Source organism: Augochlora pura, chromosome 11, assembly GCF_028453695.1.
Source record: "Augochlora pura isolate Apur16 chromosome 11, APUR_v2.2.1, whole genome shotgun sequence".
NCBI lineage: Eukaryota > Metazoa > Arthropoda > Insecta > Hymenoptera > Halictidae > Augochlora > Augochlora pura.
Window position 1 is genome coordinate 2937608 of NC_135782.1, and position 28000 is coordinate 2965607.

The 28000-nt window shown below is 39.7% G+C and overlaps 4 protein-coding genes across 5 annotated transcripts in view; 3 read left to right on the plus strand and 1 right to left on the minus strand.

Moving 5' to 3' along the window:
• Nucleotides 1-1824, plus strand: part of LOC144477145 (uncharacterized) — a 3012-nt gene extending 1188 nt beyond the window's left edge. Inside the window, exons 3-4 of the mRNA XM_078194633.1 lie at nt 5-592; nt 696-1824. Of these exons, the coding sequence (XP_078050759.1) occupies nt 5-592; nt 696-1345 (1238 nt within the window). The 3' untranslated portion in view covers nt 1346-1824. The remainder of the gene's footprint in view (nt 1-4; nt 593-695) is intronic.
• A 1223-nt stretch (nt 1825-3047) lies between these two features.
• On the plus strand, nt 3048-8801 carry LOC144477071 (beta-galactosidase). Its single transcript, XM_078194502.1, has 10 exons — nt 3048-3898; nt 5170-5342; nt 5449-5599; nt 5741-5804; nt 5894-5988; nt 6128-6355; nt 6634-6805; nt 7041-7162; nt 7451-7858; nt 8277-8801. Exons 1-10 carry the CDS (start codon nt 3827-3829, stop codon nt 8676-8678), a joined length of 1887 nt encoding a protein of 628 aa, XP_078050628.1. The 5' UTR covers nt 3048-3826; the 3' UTR covers nt 8679-8801.
• Nucleotides 8802-9138: 337 nt separating this feature from the next.
• Nucleotides 9139-13597, plus strand: LOC144476918 (N(G),N(G)-dimethylarginine dimethylaminohydrolase 1). Of its 2 annotated transcripts, XM_078194241.1 has the most exons (6): nt 9139-9607; nt 9783-9885; nt 9980-10077; nt 10722-10778; nt 11697-11792; nt 11890-13597. In XM_078194241.1, exons 1-6 carry the CDS (start codon nt 9350-9352, stop codon nt 12142-12144), a joined length of 867 nt encoding a protein of 288 aa, XP_078050367.1. In that variant the 5' UTR covers nt 9139-9349; the 3' UTR covers nt 12145-13597. The 2 variants fall into 2 exon arrangements, with proteins under 2 accessions (XP_078050367.1, XP_078050369.1); XM_078194243.1 differs by lacking the exon at nt 10722-10778.
• Nucleotides 13591-28000, minus strand: Ncc69 (sodium chloride cotransporter 69). The gene is made up of 18 exons (XM_078194240.1): nt 27579-28000; nt 24590-25062; nt 18962-19121; nt 18778-18873; nt 18028-18219; nt 17788-17964; nt 17561-17700; nt 16987-17286; nt 16679-16904; nt 16480-16601; nt 16260-16395; nt 15983-16194; nt 15652-15893; nt 15401-15549; nt 15002-15329; nt 14778-14932; nt 14588-14696; nt 13591-14517 (listed from the first exon to the last, which is right to left on the minus strand). Exons 2-18 carry the CDS (start codon nt 24854-24856, stop codon nt 14382-14384), a joined length of 3147 nt encoding a protein of 1048 aa, XP_078050366.1. The 5' UTR covers nt 24857-25062; nt 27579-28000; the 3' UTR covers nt 13591-14381.

Below are 28000 nucleotides of genomic sequence, written 5' to 3' on the forward strand. Positions count from 1 at the left end.
GATACAAAAGACAATCAGTCGAACAATAAAAGCGAAGAGGGAGATTCAACAGAACAAGATCAAAAGGACAATAAGAACAAATGGAACGTAACTGGTGGCGGTAATGCTCCAGGCAACAAAATTCCTGAGTCTTGGTTCTGGAAACAGGAATTCACCTGGAAATGGGAGGCGAAGAAAGCAGAATTCAAGCAACTTTTGATCCACATCATTGAACTGAGTAAAGTCATCGAGTCGCTGGAAAAGCATACCAATAGATACAACTACAGAGTGCAGAAGGAAAGAATAGAAAGATTGACCAAAGTGGTGGCGGTGAAGAAACAGATCCTGGAACAGAAATTTGGTATAATCCGTGAGATTTGCGATGTCACGTTTATTGATGAACCGCGGAGAATATTTGAGCAGATTGACAGATGCAAGATCAATTATGATGGGAACGAGTCGTGGAATGGCTGGAAACAGCTGTTTGAAAATGAGAAATATGATGGAGTTGTTGGAGGAGTTGTTGGAGGAGTTGCTGGAGGAGTTGTTGGAGGAGTTGTTGTAACGAATGTTCTTGATGAGCAGGAACTTGTAAAAGGAAGTGTCGTAGAAGGTAGAGTCATTACTTAATTATATTTATATATTATTTATATATTTGTACATTCATTTCTGTACTTATTGATATATTTATTAATATATCGACATATTTATTTCAGAGGAAGAAGTCCAAGTGAACGAGGTAATCCCCTTGCAGTCGGAAGCAGCACTAAGCGCAGAAGCATCCGCCAACAATGAAGTAACAATCGAAGGAAATTCTTCATCGAACATCGAAAATTCTTCCACTAAAACACAAAACGTCTCCGACTCGAGCATCGATCAATCGATAGCCTCGATATCAACTGGAACAATTAACATAACCGACAACGCTGCAGCTGTTTCAACCAATCAGAACGTGATATCGAACGATGATACGCCGGTCGACGACAGAAACGTGAAATATGATCCCAGACCCGCCGATCAGAAAGCCGTGGATCACGGATCAGAAGGAGATAAAACTAATAAATCGCTAAGTAATACCGATATACAGGGTGCCTCGGATATAGATCAGATCGGAGTATCGATCGACAAGATCGAGTTATCGGTAAATCAAACGCAGAATTCTTCCGTCGAAAGTGAAGTGGTTTCTAATACAGGAGAAAGTTCAATCGTTGACGAAAACAACGCATCAGCTGTTACGTCAACGTCACAATTAGAGACGTCTTCTCCGTTGATTGTTCTCTATACAACCCTCGGTGTAGAAAGTTCCGAGTCGGAAGTGGCATACAACACAGTCGACTCAAACAGCACACCTTCAATTAATAAATAAACGTCAGAAAAAAATAGATAAATTTATTTCGAGCCGTGACAGATTAATTTCAAGTTGCATTTGAATCGAATTAGAAAAAGCCAAGAGAAATATCGTCCCACGTGTCTTCCTAATAGTAGAAACTGTAGCAGCGAATGTTTAAACTATGTTACAACAATCGTGTATACCTGTTGTAATTAAAATAGATATTGCAATGCATGAATACGGTGCTAATTAATACACGTGTACGAGAACAATCAAAATCAAATTGAACAATTAAATTGAACTCAATTTCTAATGGAGGCTAATTGATATTACGATTATCACGGCAACAACGATCATTATAATATATTTATGACGGTACAATTGTTAATAAATTCTTCTTTTTTTTATCACTACTTCCGCGTTTATTATATAATAAAAATAATAGATATATAGTTTAGATTCTCTGTAAATTTTCCTTATCCTTCGGCTTGCGAACGAAAGTGGACAATTTTGGAAGAGTAGCCTCGAATAATTCTGTCTCCTCCTCTCTGTCCATCATTCACAGAATTGATCGCGTTACAGTCTTTCAACGATTAAGTAACGCGATTTTCGTTTTATTTGCGTCAATCGCGTTATCTCGGTGAACTTTATTGCATCAATTAGCGTAATCAGCGACTAGCGTAATCCCAATTACTCTCGTTCCACTCTGGACAGTCGTACATTATACAGTTACACGTACCACGGTATCGCCGTAGAAAACGTAAAAAAGTAAGGAACAAACAATCGCAGCTATTGTCGAGTGTCAAGGATGGTTTAATGGATGGAACAGGAAACCGTTTCAAGTATAAATTCCTGAGAACGTCTGAGCAGATTCCGTAACGAGGCTGTCACGCGACGACGCGTAATAGCGCCGTTTACACCGCCATTTTTATAATAGAGGAACCTCTACTTGCTCGCCGCTCGCCTTCCGACTCTGTGCTCGCTCTTGTTCTCGGTGTTTTATTCTTAGTTTTGCTCAAACAAATGACGCGGGTGGAATTGTTTTCTAGCTCGTCGTTTGAATTATTATCGGAACGACATCGATACGCGCGTACACGTTTCTGCACGCTCGCAAGATAAATGTCTGTTATCGGTTACGAAAAGATGCAAAATATTTGTCGGCGACCGTCCGTCGAAAGATGCCAAGATTCTGATTAATAAATTAAATTACACAATCGTCCGCCCTCGAACAAATCCGCCGAAGATTGCTTTAATCAATCCGATTAATTGCATAACTTTGGACTGTGCGAAACAAGCGTGGTTAATAATAATTTTATTCGAGTCTATTTTATTTTGTTAAAGTTTACGGTGTTTTAGCGAATATTTCAGTACGACAAGTGGAAATGAAACTAAACGAAATGAATCTCTAATATATCTATTACGTAACTATTTGATTGTATTTTCTCTGTACTGCTTTAGCTTGCAATTATTTTTCTCTTATTTTTCAGTTATATTTTTTTAATACTACGTCTGCTTCACTGTGGTAGAATTATTACTAATCTAGTCTCAATCAAGCTCTGATTACTTCCGACGCTCGTTCCTCGAAACTTGCGTCGAAAACCAACTCCTGTTTCGACGATATTATCTATATAAAATATACAATATAATAATAAGAAAATACATAAAATATACAATATAATAATAAAAAATACAGCGACATATACAAGACAAGAACGACAGCTCTACGAATTAATTCGCCGACAAAAGAAGAAAAAGTCAGAAAAATTCGAAGGGGAATGCGAGACTGTTCGTGACGGAGCGATAATCCACGTATGTAGTTGCACGTGACGGGACGCGTTAATGACCTCCCGCCCAAAGATTTTCGTTCCCAAGGATCCGAATCAGCTGGCTCGCGCGGCACGGACGATTCGCATAATTCCGTTCCTATCGCTGCCCACACACGTAACGGACTACATACATCGCATAACGCAGAGTCGGGCCAAGCGGTTTTCTGCCTCGCTCGACGACGGTCATCCTGGCATCGGCACCGGTCGGTACAGTGCCCGTGACACGTCCTATATCGGCCAGTGACACACCTTGACCCCTTCCCGATCGGGTTAGTGCCGCGGTTTACGACTCCCACGGCTCGCAGGCGGCGGGCGATCGCTTGGTCGAGAGTGATAGCAGCGGCGGTCAGCCGTCCGGGAGAAGGGAAACAATAGGCGGCGAGATCGTTACCGGAAAACCCGACGCGACCGCTGGGGCCCCGAACCGACGCGAAACAGTGTCCGGAGATGCGCGCGGACGGCTCTCGATCTTAACTGAACGATAACTGACCCTGATAACCGGGCCAACTTGTCCCGGAGAAATGGCGGGCTCCGGCAGATTGTTACCGAAGTAGATCGCCGATCGTCGCACCGACAACTCCTGCGGTCCCGACGCGAGCGCGCGACCAGCCGTAATCATTCTTCGGCGACCGAGCACTACGGTTCACGACACGACGACGACGACGACGACGACGTCGACCACTGTTCCGAAATGCTGACTCTTCTGCTGGCTCTCACGCTGACCGGCGCCCTCGGCGAGGTTGTCAATGTTCACGGGAACGATGTGAGTAGATCTTCTTTATGATATCGTGAACGGCTCGTGGCTGCGATCTCGAAAACACGCGGTTTTTTAAATGCTGGACCGGTGTCGCTTCGAAATGTCTTCTCGCAGAGTTCTCTCGGCTAAACATTACGATATCTTTGTTTCATTATTTTTGCATTTAGAATCGATTATGATTTTTGCAGACATTTTGTTTATTCGTTGTTAGTTATATATTATTGCTAGTTATATAGTTTCTAGGGGCTGTTTTAAAATGTTCTATGTCGACGTGTGCATCTGTTAATGTAAAATTTATTTAAATTGGCACAGTACGGTATAACGCGGTATGATAAGATGGTATTGAAAGCTATCAATTCTTTTTTATGTAATGCAAGAATGTACGTTGCGAGGAATGTGACATAACGTTATTTGAAAATCATTTCTAATCTAATAAAAAATAGATGTTCACGTATAATAAAATGAATAACAAAATGAATAATTGCTGATTGATTTGTACTGTATATATATACTGTAATTTCTAGTATGCAAGTCTTGATTATACCTTCATTTTTTTAGTATCATTATACCACTTCTCGCGAGACAAAATTGTTTTCTAACTTGCAAAAACGTTCTCTCAATCGCTTTCAATTTATCTTTAAATGTTGTAATAAGGAAAGTCTGAGGAAACCGGCCGGAAGTAAATGCGGCATTGCTCGCGATAAAACATATTTCTGAATTTTATTAATTTTTTAACTCTTTATAAAAACGTATCGATAACGAGATAGTAAATTATTGCTTGAACAATCGTAAGATAAAATCTTTTGACCATTGTTGCGGGGCAATAATTAAAGTTTTAAGGATACAAGTAGCTTAACGATTAATAAATGATTATCAATGATTAATAAATAACGTTAGCTAAGAAGAGATGATCCGCAGTTGCTAATCCTTCTCGCGACATCGATTTTGCAAAATAGAAAACCTCCACGGATACCGTTATTAGCGCACTTGTACCGTTAATGTTGCTGCCACATTTTATCAACTGCGTAAGAATTTCTACCGTAACGGGGTCCCTCTGCGAAATCGTCGAACAGCCGACGCCCTCATTTTTACCATGTATACAACGCAACGAGACGTGTTGAAACATAAACCTTCTGTAGCGTTTGTAAAAATGTTTACTCGTCAAAATGATCAAAATACCAATTAAAATACGAGTCGCTCCTTTCTACTTGTGTGCAAGGTATGAACGTTTAGTATTGCGGCATTGTTAAAGACTCTGTTCGAATCTCGGATTACAGAATGCGACGCAGACGCTCGGGTTCGAAGTCGATTACGAGGGCAATCAATTTTTACTGGACGGAAAGCCGTTCCGATACGTGTCCGGCAGTTTTCATTACTTTCGCGCGCCGAAGCGATACTGGCGGAGCAATTTGAGGAAACTGAGAGCGGCCGGATTGAACGCTGTCTCCACGTAAGTGAAATTTCGTGTCGAACAAATTTTCGCAAATCGCAAAGTTTTCCGACACAACTTGTCGGCAGGAGAATAATTTGTTTATACAGAAATTGTTATTCAACAGTTACGTGGAATGGAGCCTTCACGAGCCCGAGGAAAACCAATGGCAATGGTCTGGAGACGCGGATTTAGTCGAGTTTCTGACCATCGCCGAAGAAGAGGGGTTGCTGGTTCTCCTAAGGCCTGGCCCTTACATTTGCGCGGAAAGAGACTTCGTAAGTGTACTATAAAAATTATCCAATAATTCTAATCGCAATAATAGAAAATGTAACACGATAATACAATAATATAGATTACGACTAACAATAATAATTGCGCTGATTTTATTGATTATTTAATTGTCCTATTTCGCTCAGGGTGGTCTGCCGTATTGGTTGCTGTCGCGTGTACCGGACATCAGATTGCGAACAGATGATTCACGTAAGATTTTTTTTCTTGTGCCATTTACTGTTATTTAATTGCAAATTATATCAGAGTTTATGTAAAGAGGTTTCTGTTCTAATTCGTAGGTTACATGAAATACGTCGAACGTTATTTGAACGAGCTGTTCAGGCGAGTCGAACCTTTGCTGAGAGGAAATGGAGGCCCTATAATCATGGTTCAGGTAATTATACTAATATTAATATTTATTATATATTAACAATAATACGGTATTAAAGTCTATATAATTACCAATGAAATGACTTTTTGACTTTTGAAAATTTTTGATGGCACTTTATCGCAACGTTTCGTTATTGTTTCAGGTGGAGAACGAGTACGGAAGCTACGCCTGCGACCACGATTACTTGAACCATCTGCGGGACCTGATGCGCGAGAAAATTGGCACGAAGGCTCTTTTGTACTCGACCGACGGGAACAATGAAAATCTGCTCCGTTGCGGGCACGTCGACGACGTTTACACCACCGTCGACTTTGGTACAAACGCGAACGTGACGAGGAGCTTCGAGATCATGCGCAAGTACCAACCGCGGGTAAATACCAGTTACTAAATATAAATTATACGTTATCGTGAACGCATTTATCAGCCGGCCGTTACAAAATTAGATACAGATAATGCCGGTGTATCGAAATAAGGCGGCGAAGAAACTCAAAATATTGTGAATTTTGTGCAGCAATCTGCCGGCAGCATCGAAAAGATTCGCACCTCGATTAATCGGTTATCGAGGATCGCCTAGGATCTAGATTTTCGACGCTGAACGCGTTAAATTGATGGGATCGATCTGTTTTAATTTATTTATCATTCTTACAGGGCCCGCTCGTGAATTCGGAATTCTATCCCGGATGGTTAACGCACTGGGGTGAAAATTTTAGCAAAGTGGACGGCAGAAAGGTTGCGAAAACCTTGGACGAGATGTTGGCGATGGGCGCTTCCGTGAACATGTACATGTTTTACGGCGGCACGAATTTCGGTTACACGGCTGGTACGTTAAAGATCCTCGGTATTTCCATTATATCATTATATTCCAATTATAGGAATTAGTGTGGTTAATAAGCTGTTAATAAGTGTTAACGAAGTAACAAGCGATCGTTTCTCGCGATTCTCAAATACGCGCGCTCGCAAAATTCATACGGCCGCACCGAGGTTATATGTCTGCCCTGATGGATTTTATTTCAAGGATTGTAGAAGTGAATGGTGTTTTTTTAACAATTAAACAGGTGCCAATGGCGGCAAGGACTCGTACATGCCGCAAATAACTTCCTACGATTACGACGCGCCTTTGAACGAAGCTGGGGACCCGACCCCCAAGTATTTCATAATTAGGGATGTTATATCCAAGGTAATAAATATTTTATTATATTTGTTATATTAGCTATATATATTACTATATTATTATATTATTATATTGACTATAATTCATAGCTATAATAGTATATTATATATATTAAATTACTCGATTAAACGCTCGATGGTTCGCGTCCTTATCTACGAAATTGATGTATACATATACTATATATACTACTGCTATATTATTATATTAACTACAATTAATAACTATACTAGAATCTATACAATCTATCTTAAATACTCCTCCAGTCAATATTAATATTATTGCTTTATTTTTCAGTATCTGCCGATGCCGAACATGTCTCTTCCGAGCGCATCCCCAAAAGGCCATTACGGACCGACGCGTCTATCTGCAGTCGCGAACCTCTTGGAACCCCCCGGCCGTAGAATGTTTGCGTCGGTGGTTCTCGTCAATGAAGAGCCACAAACATTCGAGGCTCTGGGACTGTCCCATTGGCTGGTGTTGTACGAGACCATTTTGTACAACACCCACACCGATCCCTTGATTTTGCACGCCAATGTCCACGACAGAGGTTTGGTCTACGTGAACGATAACTTGAGTGGAGTGCTGTCTCGCTCGGACAATTCTTATAACATCGCTATAACGAACACTTATGGCTACAATTTTAAGCTGCTGGTCGAGAACCAAGGACGACTTAATTATGGAAACGGACTTCACGATTTCAAGGTTTGTTCAGAGACGGAGCTATTTTAGCTTTCGGCCAGCTTTCAACCCCTTGCTGTACTTCCAAGAATTTCGCTTGCGATGGTGATTTTGTATAACAATTTATTAAGGTTGTTATCGAAATCAAATTCTGTCCTTTTGGCAGTAATATTTTAGCGCTGTTAAGAAAACGTAGGACGACTGTAAATATCAATTCTTTCTCTTTCCTAAGAAATTATTGCAATTACTATTTTATTACGTTACTATATTGTCACCTTTAATATTATATTATTATATTATTATATTATTACTTTCTATATTACTAATTTATTTACTACTTTTTATATTTATATAATATTATTAAGTTATTACCGTGGAGATGGAAGTACTGCAAGGGATTCGAGTTCCTTCAAACGAATTCTATTATTATTCAATTCAACAGGGAGTGTTTAACGTTACGATCAACAACAACAAGCCTCTCCAGAGTTGGAGAATGACTGGCTACCGTCTGGACGACATCAGCGTCATCAGGTCGACGCCAATTATCGACACGCAAACCGGAATTCTTCACAGAGGCCCGGTTGTTCTTCGCGGCACATTCATGATCCACGGCGATCCCCTGGACACGTACATGAACACCGAGGGCTGGGGCAAAGGGGTGGCTTTCATAAACGGACACAATCTCGGTCGATACTGGCCCAGAGTTGGCCCTCAACAAACCCTATACGTTCCCGCGCCTTTCTTAAGGACCGGAGAGAACGAGCTGGTCGTAATCGAATTGGAATACGTGTCGAAAGACAGGCTCATGACATTCCAACCGATTCCGCGTTACGCTTACCATTGAGTTAAATACAATTGATCTTAGAAACAGTTTTCTACACTTATCTTTCTTACTTGTTCTCTCGCACGACATAACTTACATCTGTGACTTGACACGATACGAAATATAATTTTTTAATAAATCGTGTTGGATTTGTATTTCCTTATACCTCGTTCGAAGATTTAAAAACGGCGCTGTTTTTTAAACATCAGCGCCACTTGCGGCGAAATCGGGAAGCTTTTTTCGGAGTCCGTTCAGCGCCAATTACACCGGTGGCAAAACGCTCAAACTGCTAGCCAAAATTACCGACAGCAGGTGGCCGATAAAAAGGAATCTACAATTTGGCTAACAGTTTGAGCGTTTCGCCACCGGGCTAATTGGCGCTGCACGGACCCCGAAAGAAGCTTCGCGATCGCGCCGCGCGCGGCGCAACGATCGGCGATGCTTTCTTCACGAATTCGCCCACGCCGCAGGTTCCGATCTAGTGACTTTCGAAATCGAACGTCGACAACACTGTCCCCATTGTTGTTTTTATATAAACGTCAAAATCTACGGTAGTAGCACTCAGCGTTGCGCCAAAGCTGAGCGAAAGCTGTAACCTGTTTCGCGTGGGATCCGGCCGCGTCGATCGTGAAAAGGAAAACACCGAAGTTCACACAACATTCGATCGGGAGAGCCTGCACGATTTACGAGCCATGCCTTTTCATCATTACACGCATGCCGTTCTCTGTCGTATTCCTCTTTCGCTTCGCACCAGAGGCGAGGTCACGTTAGACGAGGCTAGAACACAGCATTTGGCGCTGGCACAGCTTCTGCGACAGCTGAACATCGACGTCGTTGAAATGCCGCCGGACGAGAACTCGCCGCTCTGCGCTTTCGTCGAGGATATCGCTGTCGTTTGTAACGGTATCGCGCTCATAGCACGGCCGAACGAATCCTCCCGGATAAAAGAGGTAACGGACGGTTTGCTATGCGCCGAAACTTTTTTGCAATTTCTCGCTTGTTTATATATGGTTCAATTGAGCCGCTGAATAACCGGCATTGATTAGATTAAATTGTTGCACGTCACACGGGTGAATAGTGCTGTCAGCGTGTTGGTGGCTGAAAAGGTGATGATCTAATTTTCAGATTGAGACAATTAGAGCTGTTTTAAAGAAAGAGCTGAAGATCCCGCTTATTGAAATTGCCGATAAAAATGCTCGGCTGGACGGCGGTGATGTGCTATTCACTGGTAAATTTATAATCTTGTTTATCAAACTAATATAATGTTAAGTTAATATTCTATATAAGTCGGATTATTGTTTTTTGGATATTTTTTATTCTAGGCAGAGAATTCTTCGTTGGATTGTCTCATTTTACGAACGAAGCGGGTGCAAGGGCAGTTGCAGCAGCATTTCCAGAGTATCCTTGTGTACCTATTAAGGTTGGTTAAATTTTAATTGCTACTTCAAACGTTTAATGTACTTTGCATATCTTGGTTCTTTAATATACGTTTTCCGTGAAATCTGTTCTCAAGGCTCTGTCTGTAGGAAAGTTATGACTTTTTTGAAAACGTACAAAAATGACAGCATGAACATTTTGGTAAAATATTTTGTCAAACGATATTGTCTTTATTGTTGTACAAACTATCTAGTTGCATTCCCATGTTCTTTCTCTGCGATAAATACGATGTCAAGAAACTAAAACCTGTATGTGTTTTATGATTGTTTTGCATTGGAAGAATATTTTATGTTTAAATGTTTTCAGTGTTTACATAGTAGAGAGAATTAAATAGACTGAATAGATCAATAGATTAAATGTAATTGTGTAATATATGTGAAACAGAATGCAATACTTTGTAAATTTATATATCTAGTTGTATCACCTATAACATATATGTTGTATAATTATATTTTATTTTATTATGTGCAAATTATTTAGATGCGTTTATTTTTATATTAATGAAGAAGATTTATGGTATAATTTATAGGTGTAACGTTATAATATTCTATGCATTGGGTTGACACTATGACTAACAAGATCCGAATGTTAAAATTATACAACTTACTTTTTCAATGTTCATTTAAGGTGGGAGATGGTGGCGAAGAGGTGATTGTGGAAAGTCTTACCTCAGCCCCACTTCAGGTTTGGGTGCACTAGACTGACTTTCTTTTGCATACTCCATTGCAAAACGACTTCACAATTTAGAAACACGATTCAGCACGATTTTCTCAACTTTATTATTTATAATTAGATACTTTATAATATTACAGACTTGAAGAAATGCTTTCATACGAAGAGCATTAAATATGTGATTTATGGCTTGGTGCATTTCTTGCACATGGAACACATACACTATGTACAGAAATATACATTTTACTTTTACATTTTGCACAAGTTTACGATTTTAATCTATTTGCATAGGTATGTCACACTGCTGACTTTAATACAGTGTAACTTAAATCGATCATTGCCTAAGATTTCATTTATGCTTTGCATTATATTTCCACGCGTTACTAAAATCTAAAAATTTCCGTGATCGATCAAGGTTGCATTATTTTTACTACTGTCACAGTTAAGACACATAAGTTTATATTAGTATGCACTTACTGTTGGAACAAATATAATGGCATTTATAAAATTGTATAATATAATCTATATCAGGTCATTAACAATATCCAATTTCGGCATTAATTCAGAAGTGACATTTTACAGAATTATTATATTTGTTTCATTTATAATAATTGACCTTTGCTTCAACAGTTTAGTTAACGCAACGCTACCAAACAATTGGACACATTGAATAATTTTTATTTGTTAGTATGTGCATCATGTTCAAATATTACAGGAAGTGGCTTCTGAAAAATTATACGCTTATACTATAAATTTAATAACATTATTGTAACAAAGGGTATGACCTCATTGTAGGTTCTATTTGGGACAAACAGGATATTAACAATTTAACATGAAAATAAAAGTTAATCATGTACACATTTGATACACAGAGTATCAAACTATTTTGAGAGTAAATGTATGTTGTTCTCATCAAATTATTTTTTACAGGTTGCTGAATCTAAACGACTGAAAGCTTTAGTTACAATGGCTGGTCCAACCATTATTTGCGTGGGTGCTGGAAAAGAATCACAGGAAGTTTTAAAGGTGTCCAATTTGAATCTCACAGCTATATATATATATATGTACAATGAACTTGTAGTTGTAAAAGAAGCTGTTCTTATATCAGTGTGATTCTTTACAGAGAATCGAGAGGGAGGCAACATACAACTATCAAACATTTACCGTGCCTGAAGATGTTGCCGCCAATGTGCTTTACGTAAACGGAACGTTAATTCATCGATCAGAAGATGAGATTCCGCAATCAAGTAGAGTGTTTGCCGAGAAAATTGACTTTCCTACAAGATCATTGCACATGTCCGAATTAGCAAAGGTCAGTTCTGGTTTAAGTTCTTGTTGCTTATTGATACGTAAACCTAGACACATTCACAGTGTCTAAACCTGATATGTGAATTTAAATCGAACTAGCAAACGTGTTCATTGCTAGCGTTAAACATTGATAAAAATCAAGTTTAAATATTTCTATGAGAGATATTACCAAAATGCTGTGCGAAAAAGAACTATGATATTGATGTAACAATTACGTCGCCCTAAAACTACTTTAATGAAAAAAAAAAAACTTATTTTATAATTATTTTATAAAAAGATTATAATTCTATATAATTATATAGAAAAGATTTTATAATTAAAAAGATTAATATATTTGATTTTTAATGTATTTACAATAGAGAATAATATATTGAAACAATCATAATTTATCTAATTTTTAGACTTACATACAGTCATGATTTTTATCTTGCCAATCGTCTAAAAAAAAAAAATTGTGGTTTCTTTCTTCTGATATTTTGCAACTTTATTGTGGCAGCATTTGTGTGTATATATATATGACAAAGTATATTATTTTATTGTTACTCATTTTTTTTATTTTTTTTTTTAATATTTACAAACATATTCTATCATTGTTTCCATTTTTTATTTTATATTTTATGCTTCATGATGATAAACACATGTTTAACTTCCGATATATACAATAAATTCGATATCAAAATATAAGAGTTATTAATACTGCACAAAATTTCTCCTTTTACAAGAACTTGTGACATTTACAAAAAAAAATTGCTTCGTAAGCTATAGAAGTAAATAAAAACGATTTTCTATTATAGCACAAAAAAGAATAAAATCATAAAAATGATATACAAGATCGGAATATAGTTAATGTCTTCTACTTTTGATATATTATGTTATACAATTAGAAACCAATTATTAGGAACTAATGATCAGTATTCTAACACCTTCAAATGCATTTGCTACTAGTCTATCAATCGTGTTCACCAAACTATTCAAATAGAGCTCTTCTATTATTCAATAATATACTACAAAGTTAATAATATATTAAAGCGCTAATAATTAAGAGTTAATGAGCTGATTCACATTAAAGCGAAGTTACACAATTAAGAGTTTACTGAACAGAAAGAAAGCAAAATACCTATAAATATAGTAAACCTGATACGTATACACAATAATAAATATAGTATGGCAAGCTTGATGTGTATTGGCAAATTTACAATGTCTATAATACATTACATAGTTTAATATAACATACTGCAATGGTTTTTTGGTGTTTTTTAAAGTCATGACAATATTTAAGTAATTTTATTACACTTTTGTACAATTTGATATGCATATTTTTGCAATAATTTCAATGTTCCTTTCGTTTTTGTCATTTTTTGAAGCATTTTCTAATATGAAAGTATTTTATGAACGCATTTTACAGTAAATAATTCACACTTTGTATTTTTAGATTTAGTACCATCCTATGTAATTTTTTTGCAAGTATTCCAAAGTGTATAAGACTAAAAAAGTTGTAAACAAAATAAAAGATATGTGCTAGACGTTATGGTCCAGTTCTTACCAATTTCACTATCCTTATAACTAGAAGAACAGCCGTAGGTAATTAGGAAGAACTAATCTTTCATATTAATAATCTTAACTATTACGGTTAATGGCTTATGTGAAAATATGCTCACGAAATACGCGCATCATTTAAACGGACGACTTAGTAATAGAATCTGGAGTGTTATTTAAAATCATTTAATAAAAATAAACATCACTTTTAATTATACGATTAAATCTAAGATTAGTATCCTTTTGAAATTTTGTCATGAATACATTCATATTTGCTTGTATTTATTCAAAATATCTCGGAATACTTTACGAAGTGAAATGATTGTCGGCATTAGACGTCAAATAATGCAAGTTTAAATACTGAAATGCATTATTTATGTTTCGAATAATTCTAAGCAAATATGTAGACTGCAGTGTAGTGATGATCATATTAGTACATACATCGTATTTTCGTTTATTTTAAGTATTTATAGAGACGTAATTAATTTTATTGTTATAACTGATGGATGGAGAACACTATTTAGAAATTTAGGAACAATTGTTCTGACAAACGTGTGTTTAAAAAAATAACAGTCTTGGTGCATTTTATTACGATTAAACAGATTTGGATATTGGTCCTTGGTAACTGCACACTCTTAAATACTAACTCATTCAAATACAATGCCTTTTCATTCATAAAGGCACCTTTATTATTTATACATTGTCAATCGTCTGGAAAAGTTTTTCTGTTTCATACACAAATATTCTTACGGATTTCTTTCTTTGGCGTCATTAAGAGTAAAATGTTAAAACAGACGTATGGTTCCCTCGAACCAATAAAAATGGCGGCATATCACGCGTTAAAGTCTCCAGCCAAGCCATGTAAAGAGGTGCTGATACAGCACCCTTGCGTGGCATTGGTAATGTCCTAAAAATAAATTTCAATAGATTAAAAGATACAGCTGCATCGTTTCCAAGCAAAGACCCCTTTTACTTACATAACAACTAAATTAGCTTCCATTGAATTTTCAAGTAACAATTCCCGTAAACGCAAATGCCTATTTGTTTTCTCTTTCATGGCAAGTAGCTCAGAATCTTTAATAACATCTGAAAATAATTGGTTTATCACTTTGAAGCTCTCTTACTCAAACAATATCTATGCAATACTATATTATTTCTATAACAAACCATCATCTGTTGTTTTGGGATCATCGGTTTGTTGAAAATTGACTATTAACGAATTGAAGAAATTTTTCGTACTATCTTGTGCTGGTTTCGATATATCCGATATAACTTTCAAATCAGAATAATCTATCCGGAATTTTGATAGAAGACTTGCCATGCTAAAATTACGCGTAATAGTATTATTAATGATCCCTGAAGTTCATCATTGTGCGAACATTATAACTTACTTTCTTTGCTCGTATTCTAACTCAGAATGCTTATTAGCAAGCGCGAACACCCTCAATTTACTATTAGACCAGTTTCGTCTTGTGCTAATAATGTATGGCAACAAAAGGGTTAAGCCACCGTCATCGTACAACCACCATACGTCTATGGTCCCCTTTTTTTGCTTACGCTGAAATTTCGTCATAGCGTTAAGTATGTCTTTCGCCACAGGTATAATGTTCGGTCGATTTTCGCGTTGATCTTCTGTTGTCGGGTTGGGGTACTCGTTGATAATTTTCGATCGTCTCGGTGTTGGACTACCAGGTATTGAAATATCCGACGTGCTACTGGCTATTAAACGAAATATTAATTGTTAGCGAATGCTTATAATACAATATAATATAGTACAATATCTTATACACCTTGGCTAAGTTGCGAGAAACTCTGATTTGCCGGTATCGAAGATATCGTATTTTTCTTCGGTTCCTCAACATCCCCCGCAGCGTTGCCGCAGTCCAAGCCTTCGCTTATTCGGAGAAGTGCAACTGCTATATGCATGTCCAATGCTTTACTAAATAGATAACACATCAACATAATTATAAAAGATAAGACTCTAGTTATAACACTAAAATCTGTAATGTAATGATTCCATTTACTTTAGAAAAATACTAACTGCATTACGTTAAAGTACATATTCAAATTTTCACGAGGGCATGTAGCCCAGTCCTGTTTATAACCCATTAATAAAACGTTAGGCTTCATTTTTCCCAAACCAGCCGCTTGCAAAAGGGAAGTAGTGCCATCTTGAAAGTTTGCACCGTCCACCAACGAATAAAATGCTTTAATCTTGTTCCCTCTGAACCAAGAGGTACATTTCAATATAATTGAATTACGTGTTTTATATGAAATCGGTGTCTGAAATATTATATAAAAATTTTTCTTGTATTCTATATACAAATGATATTATATATGTCAGATATAATTTAACGAGTTTAGAAATTCACCTCCATAATGTGACCACAGATAAATAAACTATTGTTCTTGGTAATGTGGTGTGCAAAATCAACGAGTGCTGATCTCGCGCTAGGCATGCCAGTGAGTACCAAAAGCTGGGGCCTGTAATTTTTAACGTGCTCTTCGACCCTGTCCAATTGTTGCACAGCGGTTAACGCGTTATTGTAGGTCTGGGCTTGCGTAGTCGATCCCCAATTTACATCTAAGAAACAAGGATATCTTTATATTCCTATTAAAAATCATAATATTAGATATATGAAGTTGTACCTGGCTTTCTGTAAGAGACTACTAGATATAGAGCTAAAACCACACACAAGGTAATCAGAGCTGTCCACCATGAGATCAGGAACATCACAGAGACACAAAGAATGGAACCAGCAAGACTCAACCACATGTTGTAATACTAAAATAAAAATATATGTGAATAACTGCTGTCTATATTTTAAATAAGTGATTTTTTTCTTTAGGAGATAGTATCATAATATACCTTAAATGTTGGTCGCCAGCCAATTGGTTTAGCCAGTGAAGCATGAAAAGTGCTGAAATTGATTAGGGTGTAGGCAGCCAAAAAGAAGTTTGAGATCAAGGGAGCTATGGCATTTAATTCACCTGAGAAATGATAATTAGACTTTAGAAAGACAACTGTGAATTATGAAAAATATAAATCGTATGCTAGAAATATTCACCGATTAAGATGAAACCGACAGCAATTATAAATGTAAGGAAATAACCACGGATCGGTTCCTTATCCTTCTCGCCACTGAACCATGATATTCCAGGATACAATTTATCAAGGCAAAGAGCTTGAAACACTTTAGGTGCGGATACCAACGATGCTAAGGCACTTGATAACGTAGCTGCGAAACATCCAGCATAAATAATTGGACCAAACACGGAGACCAATTCGATCACCTAAGAAATTCGATTTGATATATATAAAAATGTATGTTTCTGATAAGCAATTATAATATACTACTTTGCAACGATATAATACCTGAAAGCTATTCTGGCTACCATAAGAACAGTTGCCTGTGCAATTAAACTTTGTACCGTATATACTCCAAACTATTTGATCTGTATCCGCGACAACAGTTGTAGCCTCCGTCGATTCGTCGCTCGAGTTGAAAGCTGCTATGGCAGTATATGAACTATTGAACACGTTCCATAGATCGTTAACATCGCCAGACGCATCTCTCAATACTGTGCCGCCCACCATTAAGGCCATAAGGACGTATGAAATCGTTGTCAAAAGTATTGCCAACAATGTACCCTTGGGTATCGCAGTTTGCGGATCCTATGGGAACGTTTAGCGCATGAGTAAAATGATCTTGCACTATTATTTAAATACTAGGTACACTATACTGCGTTGTGGCCAGCAACGAGTGATAAAATATTTATCTTTCTAGAAGACGAAACTGACGTCGACTTTCATTTCTTATTATTATAGAAAATGATTCTTTAAATTTTCTATCACTTGTTAGCGAACATATTGACTGTCTTAACAATACGTGGTCTTAATAAACGTAATATTAACATAATAATCCCTATAGATGAAAGGTCTAAATCACCTTCAAATCACCGGATATATTCGCACCTGCCAGGATACCTGTTGCAGCCGGAAAAAAGATAGCCAAAACTGAAAAGAAATTATGCTCAACTCCTTCGTAATACCTATAGTCCGAATAAAAATTCTCCTTGAACAGTTCCCCTGTAAAAATAATAAAGACAGCAAGGATAATCTAATTGAAATACAAGCGACAAGTAAAAGGAGAAATTATGTTCGACTGGACATTACCATTATATCCTACAAACCCTTTCGCCTTCTCCGCGTCATCTTTGGGACCAACAAAAGTGCCGATTAGAAAATCAGCGATAGCTACGAGCAGGATGACGAGCAAACCGATCTGCGCTTTCGCCTCCCATTCCAAACCGATCATCACGATCAGCAGAAGCAACACTATCGTGATGCAACCTATTAAAAAGAAATGATTAAAACCACATGTTCTCGAAACTATGAGAGATTTTAGATACGAACCTATAATTCTGATATCCGTGTTGTCGCAGTCGACGATGCAGACTCCATTCGACTTGAGACAATCGACCATGCTCTCGCAGAACCCAACGACATACATGGCACATGCAACGGCGTTCGCCAGGGAAAATATGAGCCCTATAGCGCCACCAAATTCTGGTCCTAGTGATCTGGAGATCATGTAATACGTCCCACCTGCGGAAAATATAATTGATTAATATCTGTTTGAAGAATCAATTAAGCAGTTGGCTCGTGCAATATTTTTTTATTTTTGTTGCAAGTGCTTAATTTGTTACATTACAAGAGAGAGAGAGAGAGATTAATAGTAAATAGTAATAAATAAAATAGAAATTTCACGAATTCTGTCCCTCGGCATTTCTCAGAACAACTCGACATTATTGTTCTCGGAAGACAACTGAGACGAAGATCTCCGACCTCGAGCGCTGTTCTATTTGATATATTTATCACTAACGCCTCAAAATTACGCTATTTAAATGCCAATCGAACAGAAATAGTTTCGTAGAAAGTACGGGAGACAATTTCCAATTTGTCAGAACAAATTACTGTCCGCCGAATTAGATGAACAACTTGCTAGATTATTAGCAACTCGCAGATATACACCCTATCCGACTTGTTATCCCGGTTGAATGGTCTAATCTGATTATGGCATCACCACACGTCGTTACTAATCGTATTAATTCATTACAGCCTCGCACCGACGATTCGCTCATTTACGCAGAAGGTATTATTTACCTCCTTTGATCAGCCCATTTGTACTAATCGCTGACATTGATAGCGACGTTATCGTGGTCACGGCTGTCGTCGTGAAGATTAACAAGATGGCTTGTCCTGGAACCAGACGAAATTAATATAATTTTTTACGTGGAGCGGCGATCGATCGTTTCGATGTAATCGGGACAGGTTGTTTAATAATTACCTGTGCCAGCCTGAGCCACGACCCACGAGAGCCGCAGAAATAGCATCACACCCCAGATATTGAGGAGACATCGCAGCAGGACTCCTTGGATCCAGCCGAATTTGAAGCCGGAAGTCGACGGTTTCACGTGCGCGATTGGCAATGTATGGGAGCCTGATCCCTGACACAAATCAAAGGAGACAACAAATTAATACTCGTAGAAGTAATATCATCATCCTAACACAGATCTTCCTTTTATAAATATTTGTATTCTTAAAACAAAAGCTGATAATCGATTTTATTTTTCATATCGTTCTCAGCCAGCGTTTACGAGCCAGAATCGCATGGACATCTTCAGTTACGGTTATCGCATCCGTTCCGAAACCCACGGGATCCGCTTCGACCGAAGATCCAGAAGTGTCGAAGAATAATTTGTGCCACGAAAGGGTTAATAGTCCTAATCTAGATCATTCGAGTGTAAACTAAGCGATTGTTCCAGATATGCGCTCGGCGGCTACCAGCTGAGCCAGTGCGATTATGAATGGGCTCCGTGTTTGCCCGTGTTACTACAGCCGTACAAAGTATTTATAGAATTAAATTGTAGGAGTTGTCGAGAGATCCACGGATCTCTGTACACGAGCGTTACGCGTAAATTGAGATTTAGAGGTGGTTATCGGCATTGAAGGTGATTCGTCTAGAGGAAGGGTCGCCAGTCGACCAATGAAGACTAACGATTTACGTAACAATGCCTCGCATGCCGTACATTACACGTCGCCCAATGTTGAGACACTTTTTAGAAATTCGACTTGGACGCTGCGACGACCTTTTATCGATCTGCCAATAGGATCAAAATCAAAGGACCCCTATCGTCGTGCCTTGTACAAATTATATTCGCCATAAAAACAGTTAACTAACGAAGCGCAGTATTCGAACCTGGTACGATTAAAATATAATTTTTTAATTCCCTTTGGAAATCCTGGTGAGAATCAAGTCGAAGGGACGAAAGAAGGGATCGCGAGACGAAGGGTAATATCAGCAACATCGGATTTATGCGATGCTCGGCGAGTTAGCGTCAGCCTTCCTAAATACGCATATACATCTTCGGCAAACAAACGTTTCCGGAAGCCGTACGAACGCAGCAAAGTATAATTGGATCGCACCAGGATGTCATGGTGAAGTCACGATTAGGGGTGCGGGGGATCGTTCGCACGAAATTCAGATATTCCCAAGGCCTGGCCCCTCGGTGATCCAACGCGGCTCGATTCGATCCTCTGTACCGGGACAGAACGAAAAGAAAAGTCCGACGAGACCGATTAAGCTGGTTCAAGGGTAACCGAGAGCCTCCTCGACGCGCGGCTCTCGGGCTTTTATAGCTCTTAGAGAGACGATTATTTCATCCCATTATTTCCCGCTCTATCCTCGAATATCGTGCCTTGGTCTCTAGCATAATTGCAAAATTATTCTTATGGCTGCGCGGAGCGTACGCGAGCGGCGGCGGCGGCTTTACCTTCCGCGAAAAAGACACTCTCGTTGTCCATTAACGCGTTTAAAAAGCGTTTCGGGGCTTTTGCGAATTCGTGTTTCCGAGTCGCGAAGCGGTTTGTGGAACTCGGCTCGCAGAAATCACGGGCTCTCGAGTATCGCGTTCCGTATTGTGTTACACGAAATAATTGACACCGCGGCGTTACCGATGCCCCGAAGGAAACATAAAACCCGCGTTCTTCCGCTAAATTGGAGCTAATTATCGTGGAAATCATTTCGTATGTCGGAGTCATCGATTCGATGAACGTTCATCGAGCCGGAATTCTTTTCTTTTTATAAAATTCTCGAGCGCCACTGGTCTCGCGCGGTACTGCGACTCGCACATATGGGAATAACATTTAACCGTTTGAAAAATGATCTTGGAAATTCTGTCGTCCGCAGATTATATCGCGGTGTGGTCGAACTAGAGGAAACTGGTTTCGAAATCGTTGCTCCGTTTGCCCGACCCTCGAATGCAACCGACTGGAACTTTTACAAAAGAGCGCGGCTTCCGAGGAAAACCCTCGATCACGAGTTTATAAGAGTTTATAAAGGTTCAGGTATGCTTTCTGAAGATACACCTGGCGCGGTTTGAAACACTATGGGTCTGTTACTGAATAGAGGAAGAACGGGGCTTCCTATTTCTATGCGACCGCGGTCTGCTCGAACAAGATTTTCCAATGCGTTCGCAGACGAATGGAAAATGTTGAGATTCGAAGATTATCACGTTTGGAAAATTCACGATTTTAGCGGAACGTTGGAGATCGCGAGCGAGCCGCGCGATGTGTTGAACGTAAACAGAGGAATTAGTTGGGATGTACATTAATGGTTGCATGAGACAGATGATTACCCCTGGCATCAACGGCAATTGCTTGTACAATTTTGCACTGAAATAAGGAAGGAAGGCGCGACCAACGTAATTTATAAAAGTACGAACAAACTTTCGTGTTCTCTCGCGAAACGATTGATCTCCGAACGCTCGTTTCCTTCGTCCTTTCAACAATAAAAGACAATTTTAGGAATAATTTACTACGTGCCAACGCGCTTGCATACTTTTCTATTACCGTCCTATCCTTATCACCGGTTCGGAGACACTGGAACACAAAGACGGGGACGTTGCTTTTTTCACGGCCTGTATACAGCGCGGTTAAACGAATTATGAGCGCGCGTTGTGTCGAAGAAAAGAACGACGCGAGAAGGAGCCTCTTCTCACGCGGGTGACATACGTGATCGTGTAGGTACCAACACGTTCACAGAATAACGTGGTATAATAGTCAAATAATAACAAACGCTTATCCCTCGGCCCGTAATGTATTCGGAGCACGCGTTTTACTGGTCCCATTGGCACTCTCGTTAAGCCGTACATGCCGCACAATTCGGATTCGCGGTTGATATTTCTATCGACGGCTCGAAATCAAAATTTAAACCGAGGCGCAGCCTTCGCGACGATCTCGCAGCCATTTGGCAAGAAAAATTCGAAAGTCTGCGAACTATTAATTGTAATATTTTCAAATCTATATTTGTCGTAATTTCAATTTTTAACACCAGGTTTTATAAAGTAATATAAATTGTCTGTAAACCTAGCGTTAATTGCCCTGGCGATTTCGGCTTTAAAATGCTGTAATTTCAGATCCAATTTTGATTCGCCACGCTTGTTACATTTTAATCGCAAATTCTACACGTATTCAATTAATATTCTACAGATATTTGATATATTATTCCGAGGGCTCGAGAGCCTATCAGATCAAACCTCATAAAAATCTTTAATCTCAGTACCTTCAATTGGTAAAGCGATATTTTATCTCTACGTTGAACATCTGTTTCTACACTTCCATATATGAATTTTTGCGCGAATTTTAAAACATTCAATTATCTATATTCTCTACACTCGCAAGACTACGTCGATTATTTTGCAGTACAATGTAACTGTTTCGATGCTCAATCACAAATTTTCGTAATGAGCATAATCGTGGGACCTTGACCGAGACCAGAGATCAACAGCAGTGTTGTCACCGCTCCGAAATCATTCTCTACCAACGAAGTTGAACGATGATCGTCGCGTTACCAATTTTCGAAAGTATCGCGTCTAATTATCCCCCGGATAGGTTACGTTCATAATAATTCAGTCGCGTGTAGTTTATCAGTTCGTTCACGCACTCTTTTTAGGTAAATCGTCGCAGGGCAAAACCCGCCGAAAGATGTCCACGAACTTGATGGAAACCGGTCGAACAGAATGCTAAGCTGTTCGGGGAATCGGAATTACCGGCGTAATTCGTAATTCACGGCTCGCATTGAATACAACCGTACTCACACAAAGATCTGAATTTCATGAATAAATATTCTCGGCAGATGAGACAGTCTTGTGGCATTCATAACCACATCAAGTGATGGTTTAATTGTGCAACGGGACGTGGGGGTTTCCAGTTTAACCCGGCGGAACAGATAATGTTCGCTGTTCCATGTTCCCTATAAATTTCATCGTAACCGAATTTCGAGCACTTCGATAAACTATTGTACACGGCAGAAATCTTGGCAACTACGTTGGATAATTTATACGTTGCCTCGGACATGGATGCAGCAACTTGTTCCGCCTTCTATATTCCAAGAATCCCTTGGAGCGATTAAAAATGCAACGTTCAACATTGTACCAATGCTCTAGAAGCTCGACACCTTAACTTTGAAAACTAGTCGACCTTTATACCCTATTAACGCTACTCAACGGTCTAAAATCATTCACAGACGTCGCGTAGAACACTGATATTTTTTCCCGGCTAACGTATTTAAACATTTTAATGTGAAACGGCTGCGGAGTTCATTAAATCAGCTAGCTTGCCAACTAGAAGTACTAAGAAACTGAGTAGCATACCCGTTTACAATAAATTATTGCTGAATGTATCTTTTCTTTCGATCGATTATGTAATATTTGCAACAGCAACGGTACGGTTTAGACGACAAGTATACAACTTGGATATTTAAGATTTCTTTCAGAGAATTATTAATACCCTAAGGTTAATATCTAGGGCTAACAGAAAGCGTCTAACTAATTAGTAATAAGTAAATAACGAGCAATACAGTTTCGATGAGCAGCTGCAATGAAATCTGTTGATATACAGAGTTCATTAGGATTGAATTACTATCGACTCCGCGTTGAGGGTAATCAAGTTGATAGATTCAAGTCATTACGGTGCAACGTTCCGCCGGACATATCGTATTTCGGTTTATCAATCGGTTTACGAAGGTCCTGTGCTTCGCCGGACAGGCATCGCGCGACACTTTCGAAAAATCCTACCCAGATTAAATCGTCACGCGTGTACATTGGTCACGGCGGCCGGGGTCAAGATGAAGAAGAGGGTTGTGTCGCGCGCAGGCTTCTTCAATTGGCACGGATTAACCGTTGCTAAACAGAAGCGGTGTGACCGGGCAACAATTTCGGAAGACCACTTGCGCGATGCAACACAACGGAATTAAACGTCCCCTGTTCGCCGTCCACTAATCATTTTCTAACAGCGATTCGCGGAACGGGCATCTAATCGATCGTCTTCCCGAATGTCTCCTGCTTTTCCAAGAACAAATCCGATCTTGAATTAAATCCGCCGGGAACGTTCGTTCGCAACTATTTCTTCAATTATGGATATTTGCAGAAACGAGGAGGAGCGTTTTGTTAAGTGGAAGAAGAAAATGTTGATTTTCGAGGAATATGGTGAATATATGGATTTACCAAACTGGGATACCTGGAAGAATAAGAGCATTTTAAAATAGAGAAAACTGGAACGATAGAGAAATTTCTGTAGATTAAGATGATTGAGAAAAAGAGTAAAATGTTGATTCTAATAAAAATGATGAACTTACGACTTCTAAGTAACGTAAAGGATTGGGAAAGAGGAAAGCTTCCATTCAGAATCCGGCGTTTGATAATCGAGCGTGTTTTTAATCGGATGATTAAAATGACCCTAAAACTGCAGAAAAACAGGCACGCGCGATCACGTACGCGAGGAGCAGCAGGCTGGAAAGAATGCTAAGCACATACGGTTACCATCGTAGGCTCGTAATGAGTCCAACTGCCGTGGCGCGTTGTAAAACAAAGAACCGGTGGTCCTATTAATGGTCAAGTATCATCATCATCCTTACCTTGTTAAGCAGAGTGGGATTGTGTAGCTCGTCCAAGGAAGGTCTGTGCGCAGCCTGGATGCTCATGATGTTCCTGTAATTGTCCAGCCTGGGCAGGGCCTCCCTGGTCATGTGCCTGAGGGACTTTCTGGTCTCTTGTTCGCCCAGAAGGCTGGCTCGGCCTTCGAGGCTGTCGACACGGTTCACGTGGAACCTGGTCCTCCTCAACGGATTCAGCTCCACCGTTTCGGAATCGGTGTCCCCGTTAATGCCGTTCTCGTGTGCCATTTTTATTGTCTCGTCGCTTTGGTCCACTGTGAGAAAACACCTGCTCGTCCACGGCGGTTAGCTCATGGGCCTAACGCCGATCTTTTGTCCGGGGTTCCGGGAACTTTGCCGTTCCTGGACGATCGAAGTCTTTCAGAAAATAGCTCGATAGATCTTCCCCCGTGATCTCATGGATTTATTGATCCTAGTCTCCGGGCCGGATCTTCCTGTAACAATTGCCAGAGTTCGAGTGTGTTGCCTGTTTATTTGCGGGGTTGGCGATGCTTACGCTGCCCGAGAAACCTCGGGGAGAGGAAGAGTCTGCCGAATACGCGGAAATTTTCGTAGCTGTTCTTAACTAACCGTGGCTAGAAGTGTTTGCCGATGACTAAACACTGATTACATCTAATGCTCGAACGCTGATGAAATGCAATTACAACAGCGACGAAACGTGAATCGACGAAACGAAGCCGTTTGCTAAGCTTGCGACTTACAAATTACCAACCCTTAAAAAATCATTTTACAATTATTTAATTCAATCGCAGAGAAATATCTATTCTGGAAATTTTCCTTAATTGACCTTCAGCTTTTAAACAAAAATAGACAATTTGAGAAGAGAAATATGCGACATTTTTGAACGGCAATGTACAAGCGAACGCGTAACTGTGAACAACAATTGCGCGACTACACGTTAGTGTTGGGATCGGGGACGATCCCGCCGTAATCAATAGACGAACGATTACGAGATCATTTTGTTTCCATCGGGCACGTGTTTACAAATTTAACGGTCGGCGAGTCTCCGAAAGCGGTTCTTGCGTCGTTACATCCCCTATAACGCTGTGTAACCGGTTCGGGTCGGCGAAGATCGGCGCCCGATGCCCTTGGTTCTCGAGTTACAATTAGTTAACAACTGCCGCGTAGGCCTGTCAATTATGAAATTACCCTTGTTTACAACACTCCACACATAATTACTGTTTCACGACGGGTTAATGCATGGATGATCTAGTTATTAAATTAATCGTTTCTCCTAACGCCGTAAAAAATGGCGTTCCTTTTAACGGAACGGTGGCCGGCGTCTCCCACGCAGTCTTCCTCGTGCGCAATTGCAAGACGAAAATCCACGCTAATGCATGCCCGTAAGTTTCTTACGAGTCGGGGAATTAATATCTCTGACGAGCACCTAGCGCGAATCGATACACGGATATCAGCATCGGCTGTTACGTGTCTCTCCCATAGATCCGTTCGAGCGAAATACCGCGCGCTCGTTCGATTTTCATTGAACAAAGGAGAAAGAAATGTTTAATTTCAACTCGTCCAGAGTTATGCAATTTCGCCGGACAGGTCTTCCTTGTTTTTCATTCGCCATCCCGCGTAAACAGACGCGTTGCACGCCCAAGGACCGGCCAAATTGCAGATGCAATTATTCCAGCGCGGAGGTAACTTCCTTGTTATCTTCGCTTCGATAAATGCACAATCCTAACGACGAATTGCAAATATTATTCAGCCGTTCGTGTCTCTCTTCAAACAGTTTTATTGCACGCTTCCGGATAACCACCGCGCGGTGCCACAATGTTTTTATCGCCGCGTAATTCCTTGATAATTCACGGCAGTTTAATAGCGTTTTTCCCATCGTTTGCACCCTTAGCGACATGCCGTTTCGTACGGAGGCTGGCTACGAAGGGATTTGCAACGCGTACCGACACGTTCGCGGCGCATCTATGTGTACAAAAGGGGTGCGCGACCCCTTCGTTTTTAAATATTACGATTCCTATTTCCTTGCGCTTTTGAACAATCCGCTGATGGCAAGAAATTCTTCCATCGAAGTCATCCTTTAGGTTTCGCATTATTCAGTGTAATTAGAATTACATTGCAATCGATAGTATTCATATTTTTATATAAATTTCAAATATTTCAAATAGTAACATTAAATAAAGTTGTCATCGAATATTTTTGCCCCCATAATCATCGCAACTCTCACCACCCTCCCTTCGCCGTGTCTCACCCTTTCACGCTGCATTTATCTTTTCAATTTGAACCGACGAAATAGAATTCAATTTTTGTTCGGAGCAAATAATTGTAATTGAAATTAATTTAATTCTCGAATATATCATCGAATAAAATTTCTTCCAAAAAATAAAAATTCGTCTTGAATTCGTAGCGAAATAATTTTTTTTTTAAATTCGTACGCCTTCAAATTATCTTCGCGAGCGATTTAATTATTTGTTAACAAGCGTGTACTCGACGTTGATTCGTAATATTCCATCATTCGTCCACCTGGAAACTCGTGAATTCTATTATATTATTCGAAATTGTGATTGCTCATGTGACCGTATAAATCGAAAGACTCGTGACCAGCAAATCGTCCAGTTGACAGGTTAAACGTGCAGTTAAAAACACAGCACGCATTAAGTAGAACAAGCCTGCAAATAAATTCCGCGGCGAGCACACGTTCGAATCAACTGTCATCTCTGTCGAAGGAGCTCGGAAGCTGCGGGACGTGTAAACCCCACGGTGCGAAAAAGCACGGCTACGAGAAAGATAATGAATGCTTGTTAAAATAACGCAGACCGGCTCGCCCCAGGCGCCGGGCTCCGCACCAAATACAGTCTAACGTTTCGTTGCATTATCCCCGTGCGAAGGGGAAGACCGGTACGGTGATTTTAATACACGAATCCCGACGAATAATCACGTCGTTCCGTATCACAAGAACCGCAAACGAGTATATATCCCCGAGTCTCCTTACCTTCCTCTCCCATACAACGTTAAGGGTTCCTCTCGGGTGGAACAGGCTCTCTGTCATGTATCCGTTTTCCCCATAACCTTCACGCCATGAATATTCACGCCTCCTTAAATTGTTCACGTTCACATCTGTCCGCGGTGCTTGACCAACGAGCCTGACATTCGGGAGCTTTTCGGAAAACGTTACGGGAACAGCATGCCGGTTTCGTAGCGAACCGAAGCCGGGTTTATATTGTCTTCTGGTTCGCGTCCCACGGTCGCGCGATTAATAAACCACGTTTAATAGTCTTTCTCGCACCAATCGAGAATCCGTTCGGACCCTGATGCGCACTGCTTATGCGTTAAGCAAGCACGTGCGACTTCTGTCATACGGGCTCGTGCGATAACAGGGACTCGGCACTCCTCGACGCGTCCGACGCTCGCCAA

Coding starts and splice junctions, on each gene's coding strand:
- LOC144477071 (XM_078194502.1), top strand. CDS start 3,827: ATGCTGACTCTTCTGCTGGCTCTCACGCTGACCGGCGCCCTCGGCGAG. Junction 5,600..5,740: donor TTTGCGCGGAAAGAGACTTC/GTAAGTGTACTA, acceptor TATTTCGCTCAG/GGTGGTCTGCCGTATTGGTT. Junction 5,989..6,127: donor GCCCTATAATCATGGTTCAG/GTAATTATACTA, acceptor TTATTGTTTCAG/GTGGAGAACGAGTACGGAAG.
- LOC144476918 (XM_078194241.1), top strand. CDS start 9,350: ATGCCTTTTCATCATTACACGCATGCCGTTCTCTGTCGTATTCCTCTT. Junction 9,608..9,782: donor AATCCTCCCGGATAAAAGAG/GTAACGGACGGT, acceptor TCTAATTTTCAG/ATTGAGACAATTAGAGCTGT. Junction 10,779..11,696: donor TTACCTCAGCCCCACTTCAG/GTTTGGGTGCAC, acceptor TATTTTTTACAG/GTTGCTGAATCTAAACGACT.
- Ncc69 (XM_078194240.1), bottom strand. CDS start 24,856: ATGGCACACGAGAACGGCATTAACGGGGACACCGATTCCGAAACGGTG. Junction 19,122..24,589: donor ATCCCACTCTGCTTAACAAG/GTAAGGATGATG, acceptor GATTTGTGTCAG/GGATCAGGCTCCCATACATT. Junction 15,550..15,651: donor ATGTACTTTAACGTAATGCA/GTTAGTATTTTT, acceptor TTATCTATTTAG/TAAAGCATTGGACATGCATA.